At 44.5% G+C, this 12,327-nt stretch overlaps 1 protein-coding gene across 5 annotated transcripts in view; it reads right to left on the minus strand.

Annotated features, from left to right (window-relative positions):
• Nucleotides 1-12,327, minus strand: part of ARMC9 (armadillo repeat containing 9) — a 182,821-nt gene that overhangs the window by 20,467 nt on the left and 150,027 nt on the right. For 3 of the 5 annotated variants that reach the window (XM_018058243.1, XM_005676668.3, XM_018058256.1), the window contains exon 21: nucleotides 5,095-5,210. The exons of the other annotated variants lie outside the window; for them this stretch is intronic. In XM_018058243.1, coding sequence (XP_017913732.1) covers nucleotides 5,095-5,210 — 116 coding nt within the window. The remainder of the gene's footprint in view (nucleotides 1-5,094; nucleotides 5,211-12,327) is intronic. 5 annotated transcript variants of the gene reach the window in all.

Below are 12,327 nucleotides of genomic sequence, written 5' to 3' on the forward strand. Positions count from 1 at the left end.
TGTGGCAGGCCGAATGGTCTGCAGGCTCTGCCCAGGCTGGGGAGAAGGAGCTGGCTCAGGAGGGCAGAGAGGAGGTGCCAGAGCCAGGGGAAGGGGTGGCTGGGCACCCTGGGGTGGGATCCTGGCTCCGTGTCTGGGAGTATTAACTCCATTCCCTGAAGCAGGGGGCTCAGAAGACAAGGGTGTTCACCTGGGAGGTACTGATCTGGGGGTGATGGGACACACGTACACTGGGGGCAACAGTGGGCTGGGGTGGGAGATCTGGGTGTCAGCAGCCTGTAAGGGCAACCAGAGGACCAGCAGGATAGGATGGGGACCTCAACACAGGATGGGGCCTGCACCACCATGTTTCAGGAGGAAGAGGGCGGAGAACTGGGGACCAGCACATAGCGGCCACGGGGCAGAAGTTCCAGAGCTCCCAGGAGGGTGGTCAGCAGGGTCTGGGAGGTCATGGGCATGATGTGGCAGCATTAACTTGAGGAAGTCACCGCCAGACCATGTGGGCTTCAAAGAGGAGGATGGCCCAGGGAAGTAGCCAGAGGGCCAGAAGGTAAGGGAGCCCAGGAGACACGGAGCCTGGGGACAGGCCTTGGGGAGGGGGTCGGGAGGTGCCGTCATATGCAGGGTGATGGAGAGTCCCGTATTGCACAGGGGCGACTGTAGTCGTTATTTTCAACCTTTCTTTTCTTGATTTTAAAACCAGCATTTATCGTGAGAAATCAAGAAAACATATGGAAAACAGATTGCCCTGTCCTCCCAATACCTAGACACAACTCCTATTAACATTTGATATCTTCTCTTATTTTATTTGGTATCTTCTTTTAAACGAGCAAATATATGCCTAAAAAACAAACAAACAAAAAACCACACTCAAAACTTGGGATTGCTATATTTGGCCTGGTTCAGTTCAGTTCAGTTCAGTTCAGTCGCTCAGTCGTGTCTGACTCTTTGCAACCCCATGAATCGCAGCACGCCAGGTCTCCCTGTCCATCACCAACTCCCGGAGTTCACTCAGACTCACGTCCATTGAGTCAGTGATGCCATCCAGCCATCTCATCCTCTCGTCCCCTTCTCCTCCTGCCCGCAATCCCTCCCAGCATCAAAGTCTTTTCCAGTGAGTCAACTCTTCGCATAAGGTGGCCAAAGTACTAGAGTTTCAGCTTTGGCATCCTTCCTTCCAAAGAAATCCCAGGGCTGATCTCCTTTAGGATGGACTGGTTGGATCTCCTTGCAGACCAAGGGACTCTCAAGAGTCTTCTCCAACACCACAGTTCAAAAGCATCAATTCTTTGGCGCTCAGCCTGCAGGTTAGATCCACACTATTTCATAATTTGCTTTTTCACTTAGTAGCATCTTGTGAGGCTCCTCCCATGCACTAAATATTCTTCTAAAATGTTATTTTCAATACATTTTGTGTGGATAATAATTTAACCAGCCTCCTGCTTTGGGCATTTAGATGATTTTTCAGTAACTCCTGTTGTGTGCATGTATATATCTGATTATCTCAGTGTAAACCCCTAGGAATGGGATTACTGACTGCAAAAGTACTAGCGTCTGGAATGCATGTAATGCATATTGTCACTAAGATTCTTGCTTTATCTACACATCTGGCATCACTAGGTTATCAGAGAACACTGGTTGGGAACGGAGACTCATGTAATGTTTTTAAAGAGGCGATCTGAAGATCCTGCTTCTTACCTTTGTGCTGCCTGCCTGAGGGGAACCCCTATGCTCTGCCATCACCTACTTACTGAATTATGAGCACTGTCTCTCTTCCCTACTAGGTAGCTTGCTCTGTGTGCTCCTGAGGGCAGGGACCACATTGTTTATTTTTGCACCTCTAGCAACTTTCCTAAAGGAAATCAGTCCTGAATATTCACTGGAAGGACTGATGCTGAAGCTGAAACTCTTAATACTTTGGCCACTTGATGTGAAGAACTGACTCGTTTGAAAAGACCCTGATGCTGGGAAAAATTGAAGGCGGGAAGAGAAGGGGATGACAGAGGATGAGATGGTTGGATGGCATCACCAACTCAATGGACATGAGTTTAGGTAAGCTCTGGGAGTTGGTGATGGACAGGGAAGCCGGTGTACTGTAGTCCATGGGGTCGAAGAGAGTCAGACACAACTAAGTGACTGAACTGAACTGGGCAATTGGCACTCGGAAGTGTTATAAATGTTCGTTAAATTGGCCTAACGGATGGAGTTGGTTATGGGGCAATGGCTTCATTGGAATCAGAAGGTTCAGGGACTTCCCTGGCTGTCCAGTGGTTAGGACTCCACCCCAAGGGGTACAGGTTTGACTCCTGGTCGGGGAATTTCAGGAAAATGAAGGGCTCTCATTCCTTGCAGGGAACACTTCCACAAGTCAGGGGAATGCCATGTGTGCTCCCCAGGCAGGGAAGAATGTCCTCTTTTTCCTCTCCATAAGGTAGAACATTTGATCCAATTCACTGTGCCCATTGGTTGGATCTTGTATTTATTAGATTATCTTTGCCCTCCTTCCTGATTAAACATGCATAAGTTATTGTTGCCTCTCTGTAAAGCCAGGGTTTTAGTAACTTAAAAAAAAATTTTTTTTAATGATAATTCAGTGTCCTCTTTCCCATCTCAAACAAGATGAATTTTATTAGTTCCTCTTACTTCTTCCATTCAAAAGATATTATATTTATAAACTGGATCTACTCGTAGTTGATACTTGGCTATGGTCTGAATCAAAAGGTTGAGTACAAAACTTCTTAGACATAAATGACATTTGGGAGACAATTAGGGAATATTTATATGCTCATATTTTTAAATTAATGTTAACTTTTTAGGGTGTGACTATATGGTTAAAAATTATGGGCTTCCCTGGTAGATCAGCTGGTAAAGAATCCACCTGCAATGCAGGAGACCCTGGTTTGATTCGTGAGTTGGGAAGATCTCCTGGAGAAAGGAATGGCTACTCATTCCAATATTCTAGCCTGGAGAATTCCATTACTGTATAGTCCATAGGGTTGCCAAGAGTCAGACACGACTGACTGACTTTCACTTTCATGTGGTTAAACAAAAGGATATTCTTATTCTTTGGAGATGTGGGCTGAAAATATGCTACCTGCTTTCAACAACTCAGCAAACAAAAAATGTGTATGTGTGTAAATTATATTTTATGCACAGAACGAGAGCAAGACAGTGAGTAAGCAAGAGAGCACAATTATTGCAGGATGCTAACAGCTGGAAGCTCTTTATTGTTAATAATTCTTTCAACTTTGCTGTAGGTTAAAACATATTGGTTGTAGGTTAAAGAGAAAAAGGCATATTAGTTTAGACATTAATAATGAAAAATAAAAACCCTGAAATATGAAGCACATGGTAACTAGCTGTGAAGTCAAATCAAACAGATCTCAGCACTGGTCCACAGCATGGGCCCTGAAATATTTGCAGGTCAGGTCCTGGACGGGCAGTCAAACTCCACCAGGTCTGGGTGCAGGGTCTCTGGCGTTCCTTAGCATTCATGCACCCAGATCTAACAGGGCAGGTGCTTCTGCGTCCTGTCTGCTGCTGTAGCCCCAGTGCCTGGTTGTTTGTTACAAATGACTATAAAGCAAACCTGGAAACAAGCAAACTGCTCAGCTATAGGGGATAATGAAGCAGAACATATTATATTCGTTTGAAATACTTTAGGGCCAATAATTGAAAGAGGAGAGTGAAAAAGTTGGCTTAAAGCTCAACATTCAGAAACAAAGATCATGGCATCCAGTCCCATCACTGCATGGCCAATAGATGGGGAAACAGTGGACACAGTGTCAGACTTTATTTTTGGGGGCTCCAAAATCACTGCAGATGGTGATTGCAGCCATGAAATTAAAAGACGCTTACTCCTTGGAAGGAAAGTTATGACCAACCTAGACAGCATATTGAAAAGCAGAGACATTACTTTGTCAACAAAGGTCCATCTAGTCAAGGCTATGGTTTTTCCAGTGGTTATGTATGGATGTGAGAGTTGGACTGTGAAGAAAGCTGAGTGCTGAAGAATTGCTGCTTTTGAACTGCGGTGTTGGAGAAGACTCTTGAGAGTCCCTTGGACTGCGGAGATCCAACCAGTCCATCCTAAAGGAAATCAATTCTGAATATTCATTGGAAGGACTGATGCTGAAGCTGAAATTCCAATACTTTGGCTACCTGATGTGAAGAGCTGACTCATTTGAAAAGACCCTGATGATGGGAAAGATTGAGGGCAGGAGGAGAAGGGGATGACAGAGGATGAGATGGTTGGATGTCACTGACTCAATGGACATGGGTTTGGGTGAACCTCGGGAGTTGGTGATGGACAGGGAGGCCTGGTGTGGTGCAGTCCACAGGGTCACAAAGAGTCGGACACGACTGAGTGACTGAACTGAACGGCCAATAATTGTTGCAGGAACAAATATAGGTTTTTGCCTGCTCTCCATAGTCCCTTTTATGTGCACCTATTTCCCTCCAGTGTTCTCTCTAGAAAGGTGAAGAGGTCACCCAGACCTCCAAAGAGGCCCAAGCTGGACTGCCTGGCCTAGGTTCTCCAAGAGTCCACAGGGGTCTGGTCCCTGGGTTCCCAGGGAGACCAGAGGCTCTGGGTAACCAGACTAGATTTGTTTATATAAACAGGGTTGGAGCAAGGCTATGAAGAATGAATAAAGGCTTGGCAGCCAAAACTGCATATAGTTCTTTTAAAAAATCCTCTAGAAAAAGAGGCTGGTGGCATCTTAAACTGTGACACTCCTTCCTAACAAAGGGCCTGGTGCTGCAGTGAGGGGCTGTTGAAAAGACTGAGAGTCCTCTCTGGGTAGACTTCCTGCCCCTTTCTGGTCCTTTCCTTCAGAATCAACACTGGCCATCACCAGGCTTCTCCTAGATAAAGGCTATAAGTGTCTTGGAGACCCTGAGAAACGTGGCGGGGAAGAGGGAGACTTGACCTCTGTTCTTTCAAAAAATCCCCCAAAGATGAATAATAAAGAGAGAAATACTTTATAGTATGAACATTTTATTGTGACTTCTTAAATACGTACATCTTTCACTGCAGTTCCTCAAAACAAAGCTTAGGAAAATAAATCCCTGCCTCCTTTAGCCCGGACTTACGCTGGGTACCCGGTCCTGTGGCCGCTGGGGGTGACAGGCCGGCGCAGGGGCTCCGGGCCACCCCACTGCACGCCAGCCGTCCCCTTCCGCCTCGCTTTCCCCGTGTTGGTCATGATCTGGTGGAAGCAAAGAGGAAACAGGGCTGGAGAGGTCATCTGGCTGAGAGCAGACCACACATTCTAACTCACTGTATTTAATACATTCACCTATAGGAATAAGAGACTTTGCAATAAGTGAGGAAGGGTCACGACACAGATTATTCAGATAAACAGAAAATGTCAGGAAAAATCCCTTTAGCTTGCATATTATACTATCTAGCAGTATAAATTTTAAAAAAATCAAACCATGGAAAAAGGGGAAGAAAAGAGTTGAATATAGTAACATCACATCTCTGGAGTATACTGACTTTTGAAAGTGAGAAGGGAAAAAAAAGATGGACAGATTTGGTTTCATAAAATATTAACACTTCCATATATAAAGTATTTGAATGATAAACCAAATTAACAGGTAAAACAATGAACTGGGAAGAAATACTTGTAGCACAGTTAACAGGTTAAAGGTTAAGATTTTCATTAGATACAGAATTCTTATAAATCAGTTAAGTGAAACACCATACAGATAATAGGGCAAAGATTTTGAACAGCCAAGTCACAAAATAAAAAGTATCACCAGTCAAGAGAAGAAAAAATCATCAACTTTACAAGTAAGTAGAAACTACAATTTCACAAAAAACCATATCATTCTTAAATTATTAAATGAGTGACAATTAAAGAAATTATCCCATCTGCTTCTGGCAACAGTTTAAGATGTCAGTGGCATGGAAATTAGAGACAGTGCTTTTGGAAAGTAATTTGGCATTTTATATCAAGAGTCATTGAAATGTTCATACCCTTGGGTGTTAAACTCTAGAGTGTTAGTTGCTCAGTTGTGTCTGACTCTTTGTGATCTCACAGACTGTAGCCTGCCAGGGTTCTGTCTCCATGGGATTCTCCAGGCAAGAATACTGGAGTGGGTTGCTATTCCCTTCTCCAGGGGAGCTTCCAGACCCAGGGACTGAACCTGGGTCTCCTGCGTTGCAGGCAGATTCTTTACCGTCTGAGCCACCAAGAAAGTCCCTAGAGGAGGACTCCAAAATATGGAAGTTGTTAAATAAAGCTGTTTGTTACAAAATCACTGTAGAGTAAAACGGCAACAATCTGTCTAGTAACAGGGTAGCAATGAAGAAAAATATGGCATATTCATCTGAAATATTATATGGCCATTTACAAGGATAACGACTAGGTTATGAAGAAAAATGTTTATTTAAAACATTGTAAGTCCGGTTATAACATGGTACATAAATGCTGCTTTCCATTATGCTAAAAGTACACAAAAAGACTGGAAGGAAAGGAACACTAACGCTTATAGTGGCCACATAGGACAGTGAACCAAGAATGATTTTTTCTATTTTCTGTAACATAGCTATGTAAATAATTGAGAAAATTTGTTTAAAAAAGAAATCACTTTTTTGGTGAAATCTGAATGAAGTCTGTGGATTGTGCCAACATCGAGCTACAGTTTACTACAGTTGCCACTGGGGATGCTGGGTGCAGGGTGTCTGGCACTTCTCTACTACTGTTGCAACTTCCTGTGAGTCTATAATTATTTACAAATAAAATGTAAAAAAAAAAAAATCAGAAGGATTTCCCTGGTGGTCCAGTGGCTAAGACTCTGTGCTCCCAGTGCAGGCGGTCTGGGTTCAATACCTGGTCAGGGAACTAGATCCCATATGATGCAACTAGGAGTTCACATGCTGCAATTTAAGACCCAGCGCGGGCAAAGAAACAAATAATTATTATTTTTTTTTTTAATTTTTTTAAAATTTTTTAAATTTTAAAATCTTTAATTCTTACATGTGTTCCCAAACATGAACCCCCCTCCCACTTCCCTCCCCATAACATCTCTCTGGGTCATCCCCATGCACCAGCTCCAAGCATGCTGTATCCTGCATCAGACATAGACTGGCGATTCAATTCTTACATGATAGTATACATGTTAGAATGCCATTCTCCCAAATCATCCCACCCTCTCCCTCTCCCTCTGAGTCCAAAAGTCCATTATACACATCTGTGTCTCTTTCCCTGTCTTGCATACAGGGTCGTCATTGCCATCTTCCTAAATTCCATATATATGTGTTAGTATACTGTATTGGTGTTTTTCTTTCTGGCTTACTTCACTCTGTATAATAGGCTCCAGTTTCATCCATCTCATCAGAACTGATTCAAATGAATTCTTTTTTACGGCTGAGTAATACTCCATTGTGTATATGTACCACAGCTTTCTTATCCATTCATCTGCTGATGGACATCTAGGTTGTTTCCATGTCCTAGCTATTATAAACAGTGCTGCGATGAACATTGGGGTACATGTGTCTCTTTCAATTCTGGTTTCCTTGGTGTGTATGCCCAGAAGTGGGATTGCTGGGTCATAAGGTAGTTCTATTTGCAATTTTTTAAGGAATCTCCACACTGTTCTCCATAGTGGCTGTACTAGTTTGCATTCCCACCAACAGTGTAGGAGGGTTCCCTTTTCTCCACAGCCTCTCCAGCATTTATTGCTTGCAGATTTTTGGATCGCAGCCATTCTGACTGGTGTGAAGTGGTACCTCATTGTGGTTTTGATTTGCATTTCTCTAATAATGAGTGATGTTGAGCATCTTTTCATGTGTTTGTTAGCCATCCGTATGTCTTCTTTGGAGAAATGTCTATTTAGTTCTTTGGCCCATTTTTTGATTGGGTCGTTTATTTTTCTGGAATTGAGCTGCAGAAATTGTTTGTATATTTTTGAGATTAGTTGTTTGTCAGTTGTTTCATTTGCTATTATTTTCTCCCATTCAGAAGGCTGTCTTTTCACCTTGCTTATATTTTCCTTTGTTGTGCAGAAGCTTTTAATTTTAATTAGATCCCATTTGTTTATTTTTGCTTTTATTTCCAGAATTCTGGGAGGTGGATCATAGAGGATCCTGCTGTGATTTATGTCTGAGAAATAATTATTTTTAAAAAATCAGAAAATATATGAATGGGAGTACATCTTTGATTTCTTGACTTTTGGTTGAAAGTTATTTGGGTTTATCTAGTATTTGAGGTTCAGTTCAGTTCAGTCACTCAGTGGTGTCCAACTCTTTGTGACCGCATGGACTGCAGCATGTCAGGCCTCTCTGCCCATCACCAACTCCCAGAGTTTACTCAAACTCATGTCCATTGAGTCGGAGATGCCACCCAACCATCTCATCCTCTGTCATCCCCTTCTCATCCTACCTTCAATCTTTCCCAGCATCAGGGTCTTTCCCAACGAGTCAGCTCTTCGCATCAGGTAGCCAAAGTATTGGAGTTTGACCTTCAACATCAGTCCTTCCAATGAATTTTCAGGACTGATTTCCTTTAGGATGGACTGGTTGGATCTCCTTGCAGTCCAAGGGACTCTCAAGAGTCTTCTCCAACACCACAGTTCAAAAGCATCAATTCTTCAGTGCTCAGCTTTCTTTATATATTTTTTTCATATTTGAGGTAGGAACAAGAAAAAAGGGCCAGTTTCCAGTGGGAGGGAATCACCAGGTCTCAGCTGTGCTGTGGGGACAGCCAGCAGCTGGAGGGGTGGGCAGGGCAGGGTGGTGAGGGGGGGCGGAGGGGGGAGGGGAGAAAGGCAGGGGAGAGGAGATGGGAGGCCTCCACCCTTGTGTAGGAAACGATGGGCCACAAGCTTCCCAAGTAAGAGCTAGTGCAGCTTCATCCCCCTTGTCCTGTGAAATACGCAAAAGAAGGCTATCCTACCTGCCATCACTAGCACTGCCCTCCCCTGTCTGCTGCTCCTCCCATTTCCCTTCTGACCCGCTGTCCCTGTCGTCAGGGCAGGTTCTGTAAGTCCGATATTCAGCGGTACCTTAGGATCCCCTGGGCCTTCTCTTTCCCCCTCCCTTATGCCAGTCGGACACCTGGGTCCTTCCACAGGAGCTAGGAGAGGAAGGCTAGGGCTTAAGCGCTGGAGAAGGGAGATGGCGAGTGTGTGGGTTGCTCACCCCATGCCTCCTCCCTGCTCCACTGTCCTTCCCAGGTCACCCTTCCAACTCCTTCCTCAGGAGAGAGGACGCAGCTCATACTCGTGTTTCAGCCTTTGGAACCGCCCTCCCCCATCATACCATTTCCCTAAAACTTCACAGGCCTAAGAAATCACCTAAGGTGGGTGGCATCTGTCCTCTCCAATGGATGGGGAAGGGCTTCCCAGGTGGCACTGCTGGTAAAGACCCTGCCTGCCAATGCAGGAGACATAAGAGATACAAGTTCCAGCCGTGCGTCGGGAAGCTCCCCTGGAGGAGGGCATGGCAACCCACTCCAGTATTCTTGCCTGGAGAATCCCATGGACAGAAGAGCCTGGTGGGCTACAGTCCGTAGGGTCGAAAAGAGTCAGACACGACTGAAGCAACTTAGCATGCACACACCCATGCAATGGATGAGGAAAATGGGTCAGCCTGTGGGCAGAATCGCCCGGTGTGTCCATCACAAGGCCTGAGGAAGGGTCCCTGGTGAAGAGCGTTGGTATGAGGGCCCAGAATGACTGCCTTAGGTGCTGGGTATCTCAGAGGAGCCCAGAGGGCTTGTTTCCTGTTTACCTCACAACCCCCTGTGCTTGTGTGGAGCTCCAGGGCCCTCTCTGGGTTCCTCGGCTGCAAAGGAGCCTTTTAGGGATGGAAAGGTCTTAAAGCATATCTGTCTATACTGAGTTCCACAGAAATGCTTCAGGGGGTGCTGGGAGAGAAGGGAAAGGGTTCCCAACAACCACCCTCCCCATCACAGAACTCAGCACCCATCTGGGTTATACATGGAGACGCTATCTGAAAAAACATTCTGCTACAAAAAAAAAAAAAAAAAAAAAAGAGAGCATATTTAACCACACACACACACACAAACCCAAAAAATGCAGCATGTGATTTAGCTGAATATAATTTGCTCTGTCAATCCTAAAGGAAATCAACTCTGAATATTCATTGGAAGGGCTGATGCTGAAGCTCCAATACTTTGGCCACCTGATTAGAAGAGCCAACTCACTGGAAAAGACCCTCATGCTGGGAAAGACTGAAGGCAAAAAAAGGGCAGCAGAGGATGAGATAGTTGGATGGTATTGCCGATTCAATGGACAGGAGTTTGAGCAAACTCCAGGAGATAGCGAAGGAGAGGGAAGCCTGGCCTGCTGCAGTCCACGCTCAGTCCATGACTGAGTGACTGAATAACAACAACAATTTGTTCTGTAGCAAAAGATGGTCAACATGTATCAATTTAGGTAAAAAAAAAAAAATTTCCCAGTACTAGTTTTTGAGTACTGGTGAAATCACTTAAAGCAATTATGGCAGGTTCTAAACAGCATGCATTTTTGTAAGAAAATACAGGCACACAATACATCTGTCTATCTATACACACAGAGAAAGTCCTGGAAGCTGAAGGAGACACTGCTAGCTGTCCACTCAATACTCATTCTCTCTCTCTTGACCAACAGCCCTCTGATTTTGTTGGCCCAGAAATGTGCCTACTTAAAAACACCTTTCCAGACCCCCTTGCAGCTAAGGGCCATGGGACCCAGCTCTGACCAGTAAGCAGTAAATGGAGGTCTCCAGATGGAGCTTTGGAACCCTAGCAATGTGTTCAAACAGTCACATGTTTTTGTAAAATTTGCAAAAGTAGCAAGTTTTAATTGCAGTCATGTCAATCCTGCTTATTTAACTTATATGCAGAGTACATCATGAGAAACGCTGGGCTAGAAGAAGTACAAGCTGGTATCAAGATTGCCGGGAGAAATATCAATAACCTCAGATATGCAGATGACACCACCCTTATGGCAGAAAGTGAAGAGGAACTAAAAACCCTCTTGATGAAAGTGAAAGAGGAGAGTGAAAAAGTTGGCTTAAAGCTCAACATTCAGAAAGCGAAGATCATGGCATCCGGTCCCATCACTTCATGGGAAATAGATGGGGAAACAGTGGAAACAGTGTCAGACTTTATTTTTGGGGGGTCCAAAATCACTGCAGATGGTGATTGCAGCCATGAAATTAAAAGACGCCTACTCCTTGGAAGGAAACTTATGAGTAACCTAGATAGCATATTGAAAAGCAGAGACATTACTTTGCCAACAAAGGTCCGTCTAGTCAAGGCTATGGTTTTTCCTGTGGTGATGTATGAATGTGAGAGCTGGACTGTGAAGAAAGCTGAGTGCCGAAGAATTGATGCTTTTGAACTGTGGTGTTGGAGAAGACTCTTGAGAATCCCTTGGACTGCAAGGAGATCCAACCAGTCCATTCTGAAGGAGATCAGTCCTGGGTGTTCATTGGAAGGAATGATGCTAAAGCTGAAACTCCAGTACTTTGGCCGCCTCATGCCGAGAGTTGACTCATTGGAAAAGACTCTGATGCTGGGAGGGATTAGGGGCAGGAGGAAAAGGGGACGACAGAGGATGAGATGGCTGGATGGCATCACCGATGGACGTGAAATTTGAGTGAACTCCTGGAGTTGGTGATGGACAGAGAGGCCTGGCATGCTGCGATTCATGGGGTTGCAGAGTCGGACACGACTGAGCGACTGAACTGAACTGAACTGAACTGAAGAGCGCTGTTCCTTTCTACTCCAACTTCTGCTGTTATACCTCCCCACACGGTATTAGAATGCCCAAAGACCATTTGGAACTTAGCTAAGGGGTTGTTGAACCCAGGTGACATACAATTTGGGTTTAATGAGAAATATCATTCTCAGTCGCTTCTGTGCATAGCCAAACAATGGTGAGCTGTCCTGGTGTAGAAGCTACTACAAGGAATTTCCCAGGTCATCAGAGTATTTATGAAGAGTCGGTGCTCAAGGAAACTTGAAGTGTCCCTAGTCTTCCATTTTCAGAAGTTCGAGGAAGGTTTTCGCAAATTTAATAGAAATCCTAAAAATTTACATAGCATTACCAAAAACTAAATGTGAAGTCGAGAGAAAAATGTCTAATCTCTCAATAATAAGAAATAAAACTTCTTTTCTTTCACTGTAGAAAATATTACAAACTCCTCACATACGTAGAAGCAATCAAAGAGCATAAAACAAAAAATATCCAGAAAGAAAACTATGAAGCATGTGTGGAGTCCTGCCCCAAGGCCACAGGTGCAAGGCCTCACACCAAGGCCTCAGAAGTGGAGCTCAGAACCCAGGTCCCCTCTGAAGTGGACGGAGCCCC

The sequence above is a fragment of the Capra hircus genome, chromosome 2 (genome assembly GCF_001704415.2).
Source record: "Capra hircus breed San Clemente chromosome 2, ASM170441v1, whole genome shotgun sequence".
In the NCBI taxonomy this organism is placed as follows: domain Eukaryota; kingdom Metazoa; phylum Chordata; class Mammalia; order Artiodactyla; family Bovidae; genus Capra; species Capra hircus.